This window comes from Octopus bimaculoides, chromosome 19, assembly GCF_046866305.1.
Source record: "Octopus bimaculoides isolate indiv1 chromosome 19, ASM4686630v1, whole genome shotgun sequence".
Lineage (NCBI taxonomy): Eukaryota > Metazoa > Mollusca > Cephalopoda > Octopoda > Octopodidae > Octopus > Octopus bimaculoides.
The window spans coordinates 32,450,739-32,465,662 of NC_142946.1; the positions used below are offsets into that span (position 1 = coordinate 32,450,739).

At 36.5% G+C, this 14,924-nt stretch overlaps 1 protein-coding gene and 1 long non-coding RNA gene across 2 annotated transcripts in view; one reads left to right on the forward strand and one right to left on the reverse strand.

Annotated features, from left to right (window-relative positions):
- The first annotated feature begins 245 nt into the window (after positions 1 to 245).
- Positions 246 to 14,924, forward strand: part of LOC106876507 (disks large homolog 1) — a 750,485-nt gene continuing 735,806 nt past the window's right edge. Inside the window, exon 1 of the mRNA XM_089366712.1 lies at positions 246 to 1,093. Within this exon, the coding sequence (XP_089222838.1) occupies positions 1,075 to 1,093 (19 nt within the window). The 5' untranslated portion in view covers positions 246 to 1,074. The remainder of the gene's footprint in view (positions 1,094 to 14,924) is intronic.
- Positions 10,458 to 14,924, reverse strand: part of LOC128250037 (uncharacterized) — a 5,014-nt gene continuing 547 nt past the window's right edge. The window contains exon 2 of the long non-coding RNA XR_008266157.2: positions 10,458 to 13,901. This is a non-coding gene — a long non-coding RNA (uncharacterized LOC128250037). The remainder of the gene's footprint in view (positions 13,902 to 14,924) is intronic.

The following is a 14,924-nucleotide window of genomic DNA, read 5'->3' on the forward strand; positions in this document are numbered from 1 at the left end:
TTTATATAACCATTGATAATAAGGTAAAAGAAGGCGAGAAAGGAACAAAAGTCAGTATGTGGTGGGGGTTGTGTATCGGTATCTGCTCTTGATCGGATAACATATTTTACAGTGTAATTTGTTTCAATTTTGAACTGATCCTGTTCACAAGTTGTAAACGAAGAATATACAATAAATATAACAGTCTGTTAGTGTCATTTTTGTTCGTACGAACAACACAATATATATATATATATATATACACAACAGTTTACTAGATGTTCCTTGCAGTGATAGGTTATCCTTTTCCCACCTTTAATTCTTCTGTCCCCATACCCCAAATTTCACTTTTTCACATCTAAACACAATCTGTTACTTCACTCAAACTTTCCTTCTTTCACTCCTCTTTCTCTTTCTATCCGTCTTCCCTCCCATTATCTTGTTTCGCTTTTTATCTTTCATTTTCTTTCTCTCACTCAGTCTTACACACCGTGTGTGTGTATCACGACATATTTTTCTTTCTATATCAATATATTATTCCATGTATCTATCTGTCTGTCTGTCTCTCTCTCTCTATATATTATGTGTAAATGTCTTCTGCTCTTTATTTCCCCTTTTAATTCCCTCCTCCCTCTCTAAGTTGCTTTTCCCCTCTATTACATTCCACCTCCCTTCCTTTCTATATCTCTTTATCTTTCTATTTTTCTCTTCCTCTGCCTGTTCCCTCTCTTTCCTGCTACTCCGTTGTCTTGGTGTCACCAAACCTACCTTCGACCCGCTTCAACGAGACTGCGACTATTACTACCACCACCGTCACCACTACAAGGATTACAAACCTCAAACCGGAGCTTCTGTACATATCACACACCACTCTCACATACATATATATATCAATCTATATATATATATACATCTATCTATATGTATATACTCACCCCTTAACATATAGATATTTCGCTGATCGTTGGCAAAAATATAAAAAGAAGGAAAGAAAAAAAAAACCTTTGAACGCCACCGCCGCCACCACCTCTGCTAGTATTACTAATTAAGGGAAGCAGTTAGTGTGGACGGATCTAACTATAATTGAGGAACAACATGCCCGTACGCAAGCAAGGTCAGTATTCCTGGACATTTCAGCCAAATTATTAACTACGTTCATATTTACCTTCTCCTCCCCATGTCTTCTTACCAGCAGTTTTACTACAACCAACGGGATTATTATTATTATTATACCCTCTCACCTATTGCTGGTTAAAGGTATCTTTTATTGAAAGAAAAAAACAAAAAAAAATTTCGTGTAATTTACTTCCACAAAACATTTTCCTTTTCAAATGTATTTACTCAGTTTTTATGCATACATTTACATATTAATTATTATTATTATTAATAATATACAATATTTATATATCGATGTATGTACACATTTTTGTTTATTATGAACTGCATTCGCACATTTATAGATTATACACACACATTTATACATACCTCTATTTGTTTATTACGATTCAACATGTATTATCCAATATAACCCCTCACACACCTATTTGTTTATTCTGTTATGCAAACACACACACACACACACACACACATATATATATATATATATATAACTTATATTTATTTAAATGTTTACAATAATGCACACTAAATTGTAAATTCACATATCACGTATCTATATATTCTTGTATACGTATTTTGAGGTACGCACACACGTCTACACACAGACACTTTAGCATTTTTATATGCACGCATCTGCTTATATATATATATATATATATATATATATTCATATTTACATACATTGACACTTATATATACGCTTACTTTGCCTAGATATTCATTTTGCTTTCAGATTCACATACGTGTTCGTTTTCTGCATAAATACTCACAAATATACATTTTCAGAACATGCATGTATAACGTACACATTTTACACACACATATACGTGCATGGTTGCCTTGTTATCTTAAATACGTATATATATATAGACACATTTATATCATTGTGCCACACCTTCTCCGGACGTCACACCCCCATACCCCCCACGAATCAACCCCTTTTCACTTTATTAAAACTCCTGTCCTCCTTTTTGCCACTCTACATACCGATACGTGATGAATGCATGTCGTGTGTATGTTAGTTGTGTATACGTGTTGTGTACATTTAGGAATCTGTCATTATATGTACACGTATGCGCGTCTATATACATGTATATAAGTATATATCGACATAGTGCCGCTATTTGATTTAGACCATCATTTCTAGGATACCTTGTGGTATTTGTTCTGTCCCTATTTTCTCAGTTCGCCTGCGACAGCACTGATGCCAAGCTGTATTGGTTCTTTCCTTTCTTCTTGGACAACATCTGTGGTGTAAAAAAGAAAAACTTTCTGCATAGGCAACAGCTGGTTTTTCCTAAAAATCCTGGCGGAGGTAAAGAATACGCACAGCACCCGTTTTCGGCGTAACCCTAACCTCCGAAAACGGGTGGTGTGCGTGTTTCTTTACCTTCGCCAAAATCCTTTTTTACCAAGTGATGAAACATTTCCAATCCTGACTACCGGAGACATTTATCTATCTATCTCTTTCACTACAGTTCAACTGGGTACTTCACAGACTTCCGTTTCCCGAGTGTGTTCTGTGAGGCATAGCGAAACTCATTGAATAAAAATGTGTCACACTAGTCACTCTTGTCCCCGAATCTTTGGACAGTGTAAATCGACTAATGCAATTTAAAAGGATTCATCGTTAATTTGAAACAAAGACCTGCTTGTAGAGAAACATGTTTAAACCTACCTCAATGAAATCTAAGTGTATCTTCATAAAGAAAAAAAGTATATAGCTTCATTTTAAGATTTTTATTGATTGCGGAGCCAAGAAGGGTTACGTCCATGCTAGTCTGACTTCAACCGAAATCTAGTGATATGCCGAATTATAATCAAGTAACCTGACATCTGTAGAAGGAAATGGGAACTTGTGATGTTTATGCTTTTTCCAATAGCTTACATGGAAGTCAGATACAAGTAAAAATGTGATAGCTACAGCTGTGAATCGAATGCAAATTGTTGGCTTCCCTGCAACACTTAGTTGTGTATCATAAAAGAGAAAAGAACCTAAATCTATCTCAACATAGACCTACATAACAAACACAGTCGGGTGTAAGCAACATACACGCGCATGCAGTGTACTTTACACTGGCACACATTTTGTATTTTAATCCTGTATACATATACTCAAGTGCAGATACACATGCAGGAAGAATACCTTACATGCACGCATTCATACATTCATATATAACCATATATATATATATATATATATATATATATATAGGTGCAGACCGACTGTCGCATATACAGTATACCTTAGAATCTGAGGGAATTAGTGATGCTTGGCATCGGTACAAATACAAATAATTCATACAGAATTTATTTCTCAACACCAGTTGACAGTTTTATCTCTTCAACGAATGGCTTCTACCTTGAAACATTAAATTTCTCTTCTTCCTCACGACATAAAACTTACTCGACAGTTCGAATTATTTGTATTATTACCTGACATCGAGTTTGTGTAATCTCTTCCTCAAACGAAGTAGACAATGTTTGAGAAAGATTAAAGATACTGGTACATTTAGCCTGATCTCCTTTGCTTTTTAATAGTAGTATGTGGTGAAAGGAGGGCAGGCAGTGTAGCTATGTGCTGGTCAGCGTTTCTCTCCCTCCCTATCTCCTGCTTTAGGGTCGCATTATACCTTATTGCTTACTGCTTGTATCACTAGACGATCACATACTTCAGTAGCAACAATAGTGACACAGTAGTAAGTAGCCTGTTCTCCTCCTCCCTTCTCTTCTTTCATCTCTCTCTCTCTCTCTCCCACAGCCAACTTCACCAACTCAGTCATGTGGAGATATCGTAGAACCTTTGAACCACTTCTCTGTCTTTCTCCTCTCTCTCATACAACCACGTACACACACATTACCTCACTCCCTTTCATGTACTTGTATATACATACGCTCTCTCCCTCTAATATGCAGTTGCACACACATACTTCTCATTATACACACATGCACACACACTTTGTCTTGCTCTCTAACCTTTCGTCACACACATAAAACATACTTTAATAGACATACATTCTGTCTTTTCCTACTTCTCACTTCATCTCTCCTCGCATTCCTCCTCCACTCAAACAGGTACGCCAATCCACATATAAATACTCTTCTTTCTCTTACATTCTCTCCTTCAATATTCCTTGCTCCCCTCTCACATTCTGTTTCTCTCTCTCTGTTTTCTCAATTTTCCGCACTGTCATGGTTTGAATGGATTTACAAATTTTTACATTTGTATAAGAATCGTTGAGCAAATTATGCTCCACTTGGAATTTCCTGTCGTTACTAACCACTGAAGTGTAAAGTAAATCTCTTAGCTTGAAGGCACACCACAATAGATGTAGCAAGCTTTGAACTCCTGCCTTCTAGTGTATTTATTATTTTTTCATTGACCTCAGAGACAGGTTGAAGAAAGGGATGCTACCATTCTCAAACCGGATTCTTGTCTTGAATGTTTGCAAAAAAAAAAAAAAAAAAAAAAAAAAAAAAAAAAAAAAAAGATGAATCCAAGGTGTTCAAATGCCAAGATGGAACGGATAAAGGCCTATTATGTGTGTTGATATTTCACTTAAACTAATTCAGTATCATTAATATTGCAATACACGTATATGTGATATTTAACATTTATTTCTTAGGCTTCAGACGTTTAAATTTACAGAGAAGATTTGATTGTCACGCTTTCCTCAAGGGCATTAATGACAAAACATACCTTAACAATATGCATACACACAATGTAATTTCTTATTTGTTTGTACACACACAAAGTTATTTTAAATACAAAACAGATCTGACGTTGAAGTTTCGCCTGTAACGACCCATCAGATATTTTGAACGATACTTGGAGCTCATTTACTTCGTATATCTGTCTAATAAAATATTTTGGCTCTACTTAAAGAAAAGTTAACTTCGTGTGTGTGTCTGTGTATGTATGTATATATATATATATATATATATATATATATATATATATATATATATAAATCGGCGTTTTAGTGTCCTCATATCCATCCTTGTGCATGGGCCAGACAAAGATTCGTTGAGGCAGATTTTTTACTCCCAGCCGCCAAGCCTCACCTATTTCCAAGTGAAGGAATATTTCTTTGAACGTGAACAACACCATAGTTACTTGTTTTCACGGAAGATTGTAAATGAACGACACCATTGGTATGATGGTGTCATTGTTTACAATTGATATGTGATATCAAGACAAGAGGACACGAACATGTACATATACACTTAAGTATTGAGCAGCAAACACACACACAACAAATAAGTTTAGGTGATGTTGATGGTCTTTTGTGTTTTTCTCAATGGCCAGGTTAATTCTTTCAGGCTGCACCTGATTTGGTTTCGGCATATGATCTTTGATCAAAATATTTGCAATACAAATACATCTGTTATAGATAACAGGTTTCGTTTAGTTTCCGTTTACAAAATATTCTCACAATACTTTAAGCTGGCACAGGATGCCATGTGGTGGAACTGAACCCAAGGTTATGTAGCCATAAAGTGGCCTGTGCCCTATACACATACACACAAATTTACATTCATGTTATCATTTTAGCATTCAGATAGTTTTGTTTGTGTGACTGAGACAAAATTTGTTGAGACAGATTTTCTCCATCCAGATGCCAACTCTTACCTGTTTTCCAAGTAAAGTAAGATTTCCTTTAGTCCTAAACACACTCATGTGCACATTGCAGGCAGTTGAATATATATATAATCATCATTTAACATCCATTTTCCATGCTGGCATGGGTTGAACAGTTTGACCAGAGCTAGCAAGAAGGAGAGCTGCACCAGGTTCCAGTCTGATTTGGCTTACCATCTACAGTTGGATGCTCTTCGTAATGCCAGGTGCTTTTAACCTGGCAAACACACACATAAAGTGGGAAGGGGACTGATAAAATATTCAACTGGAGCTAGCAAGCCAGAAGACTGCTTGCTTTGTATGGTTTTCTACAGCTGGATGCCTTTTCTAATGTCAACCACTTTACAGAGTGTACTGGGTGCTTTTTATGTGGCACTGGTAGTAACTCGCAAGACACTACCCCCTCAGCTGAGGCAGTGGGAGGCAGTTTTAAGGGGAGATACATGGTTACCTCTGTTGAAAAAGAAAGAGGATGGCAGTGAAGATGTCAGGCTGTACCTTCAAGATACAGGAATGTGAGTATAATAGAAGTGGTATGGGATGGATAAGAGAAGTGGTATGGGAATGTGGAAGGCAAGTGGCATATACTCTTTTACTTGTTTCAGTCATTTGACTGGCCATGCTGGAGCACTGCCTTTAGTCGAGCAAATCGACCCCAGGGCTTATTCTTTGTAAGCCTAGTACTTATTCAATCGATCTCTTTTGCTGAACCACTAGGTTACAGGGATGTAAATGCACCAGCATCGGTTGTCAAGCGATGTTGAGACAAACGCAGACACACAAACATATACACACACATACATATATATATATATATATATATATATATATATATATATATACACACGACGGGCTTCTTTCAGTTTCCATCTACCAAATCCACTCACAAGGCTTTGGTTGGCCCAAGTCTGTAGAAGACACTTGCTGAAGGTGCCACGGAGTGGAACTGAACCCAGAACCATGTGGTTGGTAAGCAAGCTACTTACCACACAGCCACTCCTACACCTATAAATATCAAAAACGAAATTGATGAATAACATTAATTGATTTTTGAACCATATTGGGTTTTCATCAGAGGCATCCATGAAGGGATGGTTACATATATATATATATGTAGGTGTGACTTTTCAACCACATGCTTTCAGGTTCAGTCCCACTGTGTGGTGTCTTCTACTATAGATTTGGGCTAACCAAAGCCTTGTGAGTGGCTTTGGTAGACAGAAACTTAAAGAAACCTGTCATATATATATGTGTATGTGTGTGTCTTTGTCAGAGTTTACATCCTTGGAACTTAAAGGTGGTCTACACCAAAATTCGAAATCACAATATGGCTATGTCTGCTAGGGACTTGCCTCTCTTAGTCAGTCATTAAGTAAAGTGCTTTAGTGGCTTTGGAGTTAATTTAACTCTTAATTTAGCATAAGCGGTGCTAGTCAGCACACTCTGTCACTTTTGTGACCGCTATTAATTTTGCCTTTAGGTTCTAATTGCTAATAAGCCACCCTTTTAATTTGTTGTATATTAAAATATATTTAGTCTTTAATTCAATAATACTTATTTGGAAGGCTGTGTTTTGCAATCTTTGAAGTAGGGTTCTGTTTTTTCTCTTTATAAAACACTAACATGTCCAATGTTTTAAAAACAGTACTGATTTTTGCTGACATAAACTGTAGCTACTTGTTTTGTGTTCTGTAAACTTATTCAGCAACTGCTATCACAGTTAACACCTCTATTGACTCTACACCTATGTTAACTCTCTATATTTTCCAATTACTACCTGGTCCTCATTTATAGAAGATGTGGCTTGTTATGGTTTCAGGAAGGCTGCTGGAATTTGGGCAAGGGACAACAAAATCCCTATGAGGTTATGTATATGGAGTTGATTATCCATAAGTCCCAGATGAAGAAAGCAATTTGTCTAATGTTAAAGTATCATAAAAGATTTTTAAAATCTGATCTACTTTATTACAGTTGTTAGTGATGTGTCAGGTATCCTCTTCATCTGATAATAAAATCTTCACTGTAACCTCATCAACAGGTCTAGCCATAGTGCTTATTTGCAAGGAGTGGGGACTCACGATAAAGATATACCAGGCAACAATGAACCAGTCCAGTCCAGTCCAATCCAGTCCAGTCCATGGAAAAATGATTGCAAAACAATGTTCATTGGTTCATTTTTATGTCACCATAAATGAGATGACATTATTTAGATATTCTTTTACAGCTGAAGCCCCTTCTTGTTGATAATCCTTAAACTGTTTTTCACATAAAAGTGTTTTGCTCTAGTTTGTCTTTCAAAGCACAGAGCATATAGATGATCTCATGATAGAGAATATGATATCACCACCAGTGAGTTTTAGAGTAGCACCAATGTAAACAGACACACACACACACACACAGAGGATTGGCTTTGTGTGGTTTCCATCTACCAAACTCACTCGCATAATATTGGTTGGCTTGTGGCTATAGGTGAAGACACTGAAAGTGCTGTTCAGTGGAATTGAACCTGAAACCATGAGGTTGTGAAGCAAGTTTCTTAGCCATACAGCCATGCCTGTACCATATGTGTGTGTGTGTATACACACATACACACACATTATGTTTATATATGTTGTTTAAACGTCTATCTTCCATGCTGCTATGGGTTGGAATGGATTGTATAATACAGCATTTCTCCATGTATGTTAAGTCTGTGTTATGACATCAGTGAGGACCAACCTTTTGATCTAATTCAACCCCTCAAGTTCTTTTCTGACCCACCTCTACCATGAATAGCTTCCACCATCAACTTATAGCATCCTGCACTTCATATATGTCATTCATTTACACTATATAGTTAGGCCAATACAACCATTGGCCAAGCCTTCTGTTCTTCAGCTGATTTCTTAACATACTCATTTATTCATCTCCCTCCTTCTTTATCTCTCTACATGAGTGCATAACTGTCTGACCCTCTCTAACATTTCATCCCCACCTCTCTCTCTCTTATAGTTATCATCTTAGCCCCTTCACCATTTTGAGGTATATATTTTAGGGACCTTGTCAGACCTTCTCACTGGCTATTTTGTTATTAACCCTTTAGCAGCTCAAATATTCTACCTGTTTTGTGTTCAAACCAGCTAGGTCTGGCTTCTCAAACCTCTCTGCAATATCACTCTAAAAATATACAAACACACCATTGAAATATCAAAGCTAAAAGATAATGCATGATTAATTCAAAATAATGTGAATAAATAAGAATTCCATTTGACAGAGTAATCTGAATGCTAAAGGGTTAACTTCCTTTAGTCACACTCCAGGACAATCAGTTGTGGAGATCAAGCTAAAAAATGAAATTTACATCCAAGTCCTAGGAGGGTAGAGTTCACCTATCCAACCCATGCCAGAATGAAAATCATATAATATATATATATATATATATATATATATATAGCATTGCTGTACTGAAGAAAACTGTCTACCACAGCAAAATTGAGATCTTAAAAGCAAGGTACCATGTAAGAAGCATTAGTATGGGTGCTGGTGTGATGTAAGAAGCACTGGTGATGGTGCCATATAAGAAGCACTCGGTGCATCTGTAAAGTGGTTGGTATTAGGAAGGGCATCCAACTGTAGAAACCAAGCTAACACAGGCTATGGAACCTAGTGTGGCCCCTGGCCTTGCCAGTTCCTGTCAAACCATCCAACACAGAAAATGGGTATTAAATGTTGATTATGATGATATATACATTACAGACAAATATATATATATATATATATATATATATATATATATATATATATATATATATATATATATGTATATCTGGCTTATAACTTCAAGAGAATAAATCCATGTTTGTCTAACAGTGACAATATTGCACTTTCCACTGTTAATTCTACATAGACTATTAACACTTTGTTGAATTAATTAATGCTATGTGTAATCTTATATTGTTTCATGAGGTGGAGGATATGCAATCCCTGGCAGTGATAAGGAAATTCCAAAGATTGGGTTGGTTGAAGAAAAAAGTATTGGGTATTGAGGGTTCTAAGGGTTCCCAAGGGAGAAGGGACACACAATGAGTAGCAAGGAAGAGATTTCTGTTGTGGAGATAGTTAACTCTGAAGAACAGAACTTGTTGTAGGAGGAGGAGTTGTAAGTAGAAAAAGCATTGTGAAGAGACACTGCATATTTATGTTAGGGGTCATAGTGTAAAGTTCACCTTCCTAATGAATTTGATGTAAAATAATGTATGTTTGTGTCTGCAACAGCATGTTATAAAATGTGGGAATGATATTCCATTATGGGTCTGACTTTGTTGAAAGTCACCAGCTGTTCAGAGCTAATGTATTTTCTGCTCTTGTTATATAATTTATGTAATTCTCTAAAACCATATGATTTATTCAGGATGTATAAGACAAATAAGAGTATATTAAATGAGATGAATTCTTGAGTTATTGTAATTATCTTATCTTCCAAAAAAGCTAGATCAACTACTTAGTGATAACTGGTACTAGTTCCAAATGATAAGAGGAGATAATCTCTAGAAGCATATCATTCATGAAAAATTTGATTATCTGGAGACAGGAAGACAGCTATTGATACGTTTCTATCTGAATAGGCGTCATCAATGCAGCAAATGTCCTACTTTAGGTATATACAAAAAGGAGTAGAACACATGGTGAAGGTAATCTGTAAAAATGAAACAAAAATGAGCTGAGAGAAATAATTAAGAATGGTCAGTGGCATGTATTTCAAAAGCAAATAAATAAGGGCAATTTAGATAACATAGATTCTTTATCTATTGAAATATTGTTGTCATCGATTCATGTCCATTTTTCTATAATCGCATGGGTCAGATGAAATTTGTTGTGGCAGCCAGATGCTTTTCCCCTTGTCAGTTCTCCCTTGTTACCAAGCAAGGTAATATTTCTTCATGGTGGGATTATTTTAAGGAAGATTGAAAATGAGCAGCACCACTTATATGACTGTGATACTCATTAACTGTTATGCAGTGTCAAGAAATACATGTACGCACACACACACATGTATGTAGAACAGGGTTCTTTCAGCTTCTAACTACCAAATCCCTTACATGGCTTTGGTCAGCCAGGGGCTGTAGTAAAAGACACTCACCCAAGATGCTACACAATGAAACTGAACATGAAATCACATGACTGGAAAGTGAACTTCTGAACCATACCACCATTGAAATACATACATACATAGATGTGTGTGTGCGTGGTCATTGTTCTGATGTCCCACATTTCTATACTTGCATGGGTTATACAAAGCTTGTTGAAGCAAATTTTTCTCCCCAAATGCTCTTCCTGTCACCAACTTTACCCTGTTTCCAAATTAAGGTAATATTTTTCCTAGTCCTTCAAATAATAGTTTGGTGGATGGACATTTTTTGTTAGAAGATTGTAAACCAGTGATACCACTTGTATGGTAGTGACATTTGATCACAATTAGCATGCATACATCAATACAAGAATACACAAATATACACCCTCACTCAGGCACACACATACATACACACATACATATACACATACATACATATACACATACATAATACATATATACACACATGCATGCATGCATGCCTGGTAGTTTTCTATCACGTTGTTGCTGGGTGCATTGAAGAAGTTCTCTGTCCTTCATTGATAACTTTGTAGTGCCTTAGAGTTTCATTTTATCTCTCTCCTTTCTATTCATCAATGCTGTTACTTGCTGTCACATCTAACAACATTCACCCTAAGACTGATGACATTACTCTTCATTTCTCTCCAATATTCTCCAGCAATGCATTATTCTCTCACAGCCTAGACACTGCATGCCAAATCCACACTGATTCCATGAACACTGACCTCAAAAACATCCACTTGTGGAGATAGGCCAACCTTGCCTCTTTCAACAACAAGAAAACAGATGATGGGCTTTTTTCAGTTTCCATCTACCAAATTTCAACTACAAGGCATTGGTCGACCCACAACTATAGAAAATACCAGCTGACACTGTCCATGCTATGGGAACAAACTGTAAACGTGTTCTAAAGCAAACTGCTTAACATCATGGCCACTTATGTCTCATATATATATTCTGATTGAATCTTCCTTATGACAATGTAACCATTAATTTTATCAAGATATTCTGATGAGTAGCTGGCGGTATACACCTCACTTGGATTTTTACCACTTCTGAGGTTCCGCTCACTATGAAACATACATAGCCTGGATCTTAACCTACTTCATTCCATAACTCTTGCATTCTTATTCACACACCCAGCAACTTTGGTCACCTGCTGTGAAATATAAAAAGAACTTTTTTCAGCTTACCATTCCTAAAAAAATCCATGACCTTCAGTCTCAATAAATCACTTTTGTTCCTGATTGTTGCTTTTTTTTTAATATTTACTACAGATTGCATGAAGCTAGATTTCTTCCTACTCCTTGATCCCTGGATCTTATATTTACACACACACACACACACACACACGCACACGCACACGCACACGCACACACACACATATATAAAAAATAAATGTAGAGATAAACAAGTTGGATCAATATATAAAATATATAATACATGTAATACAAAAATGTATATACTTACACAGAATATAAATGATAGAGAGAATTACTGTTCCTCAACCCCTTTCATTCTGTATATCATTTATATTCTATGTAAGTTGGACCCTTTTATATGTATACATATATACATTTTTTGTATTTCAGGTATTTAATATACTTTATATATTGATCTAACTTGCTTTCTCTACATTCACTTCTATACCTGCTCGAGTTTAAATCTCTTGAGCACTTACTTAGTGTATTCTATAAGACCATTTGAATCCCATCTATGACCTATATATATATATATATATATATATATATATATATATGTGTGTGTGTGTGTGTATACACACACACACGCACACTTCTCATTACTCTACAACCACCTTCTATGATGCTGGCATGGGTTAGATGGTTTGATTGAATCTGATGGGTTGGAGAATCATGTCTTGCCCCAGTGTTGGATGCCTTTCCTAACACCATCTGCTTTACTGAAGGTACTGGATGCTTCTTCCATACCATTAGCACTTGTGAGGTCACCTTTTTAACTTAGAAGGCTTCAGAGTCCCTGTGACTGAGAGGTAAAATATGAGAAAGGCTAAGAAATTAGAGGGTGGTCTCAGTGAGACTAACAGACACTGTTATAGAAGGGATTAATAGGTGTCAGGTTGTGTGGTAAGTAGCCATCTTCTCAACCACACTGTTTTGGTTCAGACCCACTTTGTGGCACCTTGGGCGAGAGTGTCTTCTATAGCCTTGGGCTGACCAAACCCTTGTGAGTGGATTTGGTAGATGGAAACTTGAGAGAAACCTGTCAGTGTGTGTGTGTTTTACTGTCTCTTTGCTTTGACAGAACATGATGTTTGGTTGTGGGGAAATATTACATTGCCTGGAAACAGGTGTGAGTTGGCAATAGGTGGGACATTATTATGTATAGTGCTCAGGTGCACTACAAATCATCAAAGAATTATGTACAAAAGTCAGGAAAGTGAACAGTATGAGTCACGATATACATGCGTGCATGCTTATAGAGTTGGGTGGGATATCAGTTGTAGTGTTGGTGAATTTCAGGAAGCATGGAAGTTTTAAAGGATGCAATGTTTTGACAGCTAGCAATTGATGCAGGTAGTTTATTCCATGCGTTAGTAACTCTGAGTGTGAAAAAATGTTTCCGAGAGTCATGAGAGCTGTGCTGGTTTCTGACTTTGTAGGTGTGCCCACGTGTGTTAGACACATGGAGCTCAAAAAGGTGCTCAAGGTGGTTGTTGGCACTATGGTAAATAATTTTGTGGGTGTTTACCAAATCAGTTGCCAGACGTTGGAGCTTCAATGTATCTCTGCCCAGGAAAGCTAGGTGATCAGAGTATGGTAGATGCCTGATGGAGGGTATTCACTTGGTTGCACATCTCTGAACAATTTCAAGGCGGTCAGTGTCCTGAGCAAGATAGGGGTTCCAGACTGGTGATGCAAATTCCAAGTGTGGCTGCACCATAGCCATGTACAACCTTAAGTAGATAGCTGAAGAGCAGCTGACAAATGTCTTGCTGAGTGATGTAAAATTAGTTTTCAAACATCAAATGGTTATGGGGGTGGGGTCCACCTGAATAAAATAAACAAATAGGTAAAAATGGTTAAGAACCACTGTTATACAAAATAACCTCTCATTACTATAAACCCATTTCACACTACATTCATGCTACACAGGACTCACTCAACACTGGGTCACACTGTACATGACATAGCCTACTCAATACCCTCTCAATGCCATAACACATATATAGAACAACAAAATCATAGCATAAGAACCCAGTAAATAATCTGTTAAGACAAGCATTAACACTGAAGTGAAGCTGTATACATAGTGGAGGTACCTGGAGCTGTATCATGTATTAACAGTGAAAAACATTACAGGAACCCTTTGAAAAAAAAACAAAAACAAAAACAATAATAGAATAAAATAAATAACTAGCTTCTGGAGAACAGGATCTCATTTATAAGGGAGTCAAAAAAGGAATCTATGATGTTCAAAATTATTGACATCATAATAGTACCTCCTTCACTAAAAAAAAAAAGAAAAAATGTCTGTAAGAAAGGTGCTCTACTACTACAACTACTACTACTACTACTACTACATTATAGTAGTATGAATACATGGCATCTGAAGCTTACTGCTACTGAATCTATTGATGGTAGTAGTGGTGGTTATAACAATTGTCATCTGGTGACTACTACAACTACTACTACATATTGAATATAATGATAGTACAAGCACTACATACTACTATTAATATGACCGTTAGTACCGCAATAGTAGTAGTAACAGTAGTTGTTTGTAATTGTGTGGTAGTAGTAGTGTTATAAATTGAATTAGTAGTGACGACCAGCATCTTTACTACTATTGTCACTACCACTATCATAACTAGACTACTGTTACAACAACTACTACTACTACGACATGTAATATTAATAGTAGATGTCACCATTGGTGAATGAAACCCACTGATTCTACGACATCATCATCCTATATACTGTTGTTGTTGTCATTGCTGCACTCACCCTTTCCCCAAGTGATGTGTTTGTGTTATATAATGTGTAATATGTATATGTACACGTGTTTCAGTGT